General features: G+C 35.8%; 1 protein-coding gene across 1 annotated transcript; it reads left to right on the top strand.

The window, feature by feature from the left end:
- The first annotated feature begins 887 nt into the window (after window positions 1–887).
- LOC111395648 (disease resistance protein At4g27190-like) lies at window positions 888–4009 on the top strand. Its single transcript, XM_023021739.1, has one exon. It carries the CDS (start codon window positions 897–899, stop codon window positions 3948–3950), a length of 3054 nt encoding a protein of 1017 aa, XP_022877507.1. The 5' UTR covers window positions 888–896; the 3' UTR covers window positions 3951–4009.
- The last annotated feature ends 1991 nt before the right edge of the window (window positions 4010–6000 follow it).

Here is a 6000-nt window from a genome sequence, read left to right as displayed (position 1 = left end):
AGAAATTTAATTTGATTGATATTTTAATTTTCTAATTTAATTGCTTATTTATTATTTTACAGATGTTTAAATATTTATTTAAGTTCTTTATGTGTATTACTTATTTAATATTTAATTATTTTTTTTAATTTTTTTTATTATTACTTAACATAAAATAAGTAATTAAAACTAAATTGGCAAATAATAAATATTTAGATAAATAATAAAACATTTATATTAAGCATTTCAAAGAAATAATTTTAAATACATAATATACATTAAAATTAAACAATTCAAATAATAATTAAATATTAGACAACACAATATAAGTAATTAAAATAAATAGTTAACTTAAAAAATTAAAGGAAATAAATAAATAAGTAATTTAAAAAAAATCTGGGCCTCTAACAGTCGGCCCAGACGACTGGGCCGTCTGGGCGCAGGCAGCTCAATCAACAGGGTGCCCAGCCGGCCCCAATCAACTGGGCATCCAGGCGACCTAGTTGACTGGGTCATCTGGACATATCTAAACGGCCCAGTCTGTTGGGCTAAGCGTCTCCTTTGTGGAGATCGTCAGAAATCTCCGACGATTTCTACTCCATTTTTCTCCTCCCAAGCTATTTTTCTTACCCAAAAATCATGCAATTTTCCAAAAATCAACACATGTATACAAAATCTTTTTTTTTTTCCAAAATCAACATAAAAACATTAAATATGGGTCGTCTATTTTCACCTTTTTATCAGTGTTACAGTAATTTTTCTCTTTTCTTACCATCTTCTCTTTCTTCTTTAAATAGTACGGGTAAATTTGGATTTTTCTTGATTTTCAATATTTTAAACAGTTTTGTTTTTTTTCTCTTTTTTTTAATTGGTAATGGCCTGTTCAACCGCTATTGGCCACTATTTCCTCCTAGAATATGCCAAACCCTTTCCAGTCGCAGTCTCCTTTCTTGAGATCATTCAGCAGAATCATCAATTTCCTGAAATTACTTGCTATGGAAGTGGTGGCTGCAGCCCTCAATTCACTATTAGCAGAACCTTGTCGACTTCTAGTTAGATCAATTTACAGCAGGATTTGTAACTTCTTGAGGAGTCGGAAGAATTTTATTGATCTGCAGAAAAACATAGAGGCTCTGGTGTGTCTTAGAGATGATTTGCAGCGAGAAATGGACGAGAATGAACGGCATGAGAATCTGCCCAGAACCCAGGTGGAAGAATGGCTGAGAATGGCTGACGAGTTAGAGGTTAAAGTCAACGCATTACCCAGTGGAGATGGTTGCAGGCTGCGTTATAAATTAAGCAGAAAACTTGTAAAATTGCTTATGGAAGTGAAACAGCTTATGGAAGCTGGCAATTTCTTCGAGAATATGTTGGTTGTAATTGAGAAGCCGAAAACAGTCGAGCATATTCCGGTTCCATCGATTATGAGTCAGAAAACAGCATCGAAGAATTTGTCGAAGATAATGGAACTTTTGATCAATGATAAGGTTAAAAGAATTGGGATTTGTGGGATGGGGGGAGTAGGCAAGTCTACTTTGGTGAAGAATTTGAATAATGAGCTCAACAAGATGCCTTCAGCACAACCTTTCAGTGTTATAATATGGGCTACGTCGTCCAGAGAGACAAACTTGAGAAGAATTCAGATACAAATTGCTGAGAGGTTGAATTTGCAGGTGAAGATGGCGGAGAGTGAAGAAAGAATTGCCATTCGACTGCATAAAAGGCTTGGTAAAGAGAGAAGATTTCTCCTCCTTTTGGATGACGTTTGGGATGCGGTTGATCTAGACCTTTTGGGCGTCCCACGCCCTGAAGACCATGTCGGGAGCAAGATCATACTGACATCTCGTTCATTGGACGTATGCAGAATGATGATTACAGATACCAATATTGAAGTGAATGCCCTAAATGGTGAAGAGGCTTGGGAATTGTTTTGTCAGCACGCAGGGCAAACTGTCGAGGCAGAAAATATTAGACCTTTAGCTGAGGCAGTTGCCAAGGAATGTGGTGGCTTGCCTTTAGCTATCATTGTCGTTGGAGCCTCTATGAGGGGAAAATCATTGATTGCACTCTGGAAAGATGCCTTGAGGGCGTTGCAAAGGTCAGTCCCTCTTATCAAAGGGATTGAAGATAAGGTATTCAATACCTTAAAATGGAGTTATGATTCATTGCAAGATGAGCATATCAAATCTTGTTTTCTGTTTTGCTGTTTGTATCCAGAGGACTGGACAATTGAGGTATGTGAACTCGTCCGATATTGGTTTTCTGAAGGTTTACTCGATGAATGTCTAGACTACGAGGAACTAGAAAATCGAGGTATGGCTATTGTCGAAAGTCTAAGAGACTCCTGTTTGTTGGAACAAGGTATGTTTCCAAATACTGTAAAGATGCATGATGTTGTTCGTGATGTTTGTATATGGATGGCATGTTCCTCCCAGAGTCGAAACAGATCTTTGGTTCGATCAGGAATTGGCTTAACTTGGATATCGGAGCAAGAATTTCTGAGTTCTCTCAAGAGAGTTTCTTTGATGAATAATGAAATAGAAAGCCTGCCTGATTGCACAGTAAAATGTGCAGAAGCATCAACTTTGCTCCTAACTGGTAATCATAACCTTAAGATTGTTCCTGGCTCCTTCCTACAAGGGTTTCGATCTCTCAGGATCTTGAATTTAAGTGGAAGCAAGATTCAATCCTTGCCTTCGACTCTTGTTCAACTAGGAGATCTTCGAGCTCTCCTTCTCTGTCATTGTTTCTGTCTAACAGAGTTACCCTCTTTAGAAGGTCTAAGTAAGCTTCAAGTGCTTGATTGTAGTGGCAGTTGCATCACTCAGCTACCTGCGGGGCTGGAAAAATTGACAGACTTGAGGCAACTAGACATATCTGAGACTCCTTGTTTACGAACAATCCCATCTAGAACGATTTCCAGGTTGTGTAACCTGGAGTTCTTAAACCTGGTAAATACTGCATACGAGTGGGGAGCAAAAGGGGAGTCAGTTGAGGGACATACGCCCTTTGAAGAAGTGCTTTGCCTCAAGAAATTAGTTGCACTTTATGTTCACTTGGACAGCATCCCCCGTCTCACCTCCAACGAAATTAACTGGTCCAGAAGAATTAAAAGATTCAAACTTTTTATTGGTAGAGGTTTTCAGATGCATCATACCAGATCAGCTGTCTATGATGACAACAGTGTGATTTTTAACGGATTCTCTTTCTCTCAAGAATGGATTGGGGGTCTATTATGCAATTCAGATTCACTAGAAATTCATTTCTGTGAAGGACTTAATCGGATGCTCGAGAAGCTGGTAATAGACGGCACTAAAGTTGGATGTTTTGCTGGTTTGAGGTCGCTAAAGATTTTGTTCTCTCACAGCACCTTGAAGCCTACTCCTGGAGGATGCATGGCATCTTTCGACTTGCTACCAAATCTAGAGGAAATTTACCTCCATTCTTTGAGTAAATTGGAAAGCATTTCGGATTTTGGGTACTTTCTTGGTCTACGTTTATCTAGACTAAGGATCATAGATGTTTTTAGTTGTCCCACACTAAAACTTCTTCTCTCAGTTGAGGGTACAGGGCGAACCCTGGTTAAATTAGAAGAGATCAGAATCGAATCATGTAAAATGTTGAAAGAGCAATTCGAGTATCCTAATTCGGGGCAACGTTTAGAGACGGACTGTGTTGCCCCTAACCTACGGGTGCTGAAGTTGAAGAACCTTCCAAATTTAGAGACCGTATGCAGGCATAATGAATCATGGCAGCATCTGCAGGAGCTCGAATTCCTCAACTGCAATAAAATAAGGAAGCTACCTCTCACTACCCAAAACGAGCACTCGATAATGAAAGTAAGTGGGGAGTTGGAGTGGTGGAACCGACTAGAGTGGGATAGCGAGGATATGAAACGACGAGTGAAGAATCACTTCGTTGCCGTTGATAGATTTGGTCAGGTGATCGACAATGCTGATAGCATAATATAGACTGGTCAAATGCCTCTGCATGAAATTCTTCTCAATAGAATCATCTTCATGTTATTGCATGATAAACTGTTCTTGCAAATTTGCACAAATCTTGAAGAACCAATTTCTTCTATTGTACATCGAACACAAGAACCTAAATTTTTGGCATGTTTGCTAGACAAGAAGAAAAAGAAACTAAAATCTTATATATATAGAAAGAAGATACAATTACATTTTGCGGGAAGGGATAAAATTGACATACCTTCTCTCAACAGCTCAGCAAATAACTAATTAGTTTTAACAATATTAGATATGGATAGACATGGCATACAGAGAAGCAATCAATAAAATACAGCAAACAGTTTGCCTTTATTTGCATGTTAAACTAATTATAGCATCTGTAGTTCGCTGTCTGTATTTACAAAGTCACAGAATAAAACTAACATCAAGGTCTTCAAACTTCCAAATCAGAGTCCAAAGCTCGTATTTCTCACTCTATATAATCCACCCACAATTATGAAACTTTAAGGAAGCTTCCCAGAGAATATAAGAGTACCTTCAAAACTGGGCAAATCATACTGCATGAAAAATTACTTAACTGAAAAAACTGAAGTCGATAACAATCTACACAAAGTTTCCCTACTATATAAAAAGGAGAATGTGGAGTTACCGTAGAAATGAACAATAACTCGTTCCATTTTGTCTCATTGTAGCATTTTTTTTCAAGTGGGGCAGCAAAAACGACGTCTTAGTAAATATTATTATACAGTGTACCTCAAAATTTACCGCAATACGCAACTTTTCATATCTCCCACTAAGTCTCATAAATATGAGAAAAAATTCAATTTTATGTAAAAATTAAAAATTAAAAATACTAATAATAATAATAAGATAAAAAAATCTTGCTAGAGTTTAAAATTTACTTACAGAAAAAAAAAAGTTAACTGAGTAAAAAACATATAATTGTAAAAGCTACTTATATATTATATAAATAAATTGTTGGGCTTACTTAGATATTAACTTTAAAAAAATGGAAAAAAAAAAATAATGCTCGGAGGCTCTCCGTGCACGGAGACTAAGAGGCTCCGTGCATGGAGTCTCTTTGACTCTGTGCTTGGAGACCAATTGTCTCCGTGCATGGAGGCCTTTGTATTTTTTTTTTCCTTTTTTTTTTTTTTATGTTATAGATATAAGTTTTGTTTCCAGTTTTTTTTTTTCATGATAAAACTTAATTTTTCAATTTTAACTAGATAATATTTATATTATTCTTTATTTAATTCTCATAACTTTCTTTTATTTTGTTTTTATTATATATTTTCACAAAAAATGTTTCTTCTTCTCTTTTCTCTTTTTATATTTGGAGTTTAATATGTTATTGTTTCTTTTTTTTTTTTAATTATCTATTTTGTTCTTTTTGTTTGTGTATAAATTCTTTTGGATTTTTCCGGTGCTTGTATTATTTGTGTATTGTTTTCCAGGTGTAGATTTTTGATGAATTTGTTAAAGTTGGGAAGTTCCAAATATTGAAGTTGATGGAATTGGTTTTATATTAATTGCCATGGATATATATATATATAATGCATGTGGACGTAAATTAGATTAGCAGAAGCAAAAGTTACAACAAGTTAAAAGTTTTATAGATGTGTCAAACTTCCAGTATGGTCTTTTTTGTAGACCATAACCATTGGGAGTTCATTGTTAATTAGCTGGAAGACGTATCTATCGCCCTTTTGTAGTTCTTTTTTCGTAACAAATTCAGCCCAAACTATAGTAAGGCATCTTATTATGCCACTTGGTCTAAAATTTGTTGTAATGTCCCAATCTTGATGCAGAGAGTCGTGGATCTAAATGTTGCGCACAAATTTCGACAGGTGCTATCGGGCAAAACTTCTCGATATATACTATAGTAGATGAATAAATTTGAACGCAAAAATTATGTAGAATGGTCAGAATGGGATATATATATATACATATACAATTTTCCGGTGGCTGTTAAGACGAGGTGTTAGTATTATTTCAATTATGAGATTATCTGAAGTGTTGCCTTCTTGGCCTTCTTCATTAGAGTCGT

This window comes from Olea europaea, chromosome 6, assembly GCF_002742605.1.
Source record: "Olea europaea var. sylvestris chromosome 6, O_europaea_v1, whole genome shotgun sequence".
NCBI classification, from domain to species: Eukaryota; Viridiplantae; Streptophyta; class Magnoliopsida; order Lamiales; family Oleaceae; genus Olea; species Olea europaea.
The sequence above is the reverse complement of the archived record's forward strand: the minus strand, read 5'-3'. Positions and strand labels throughout refer to the sequence as shown.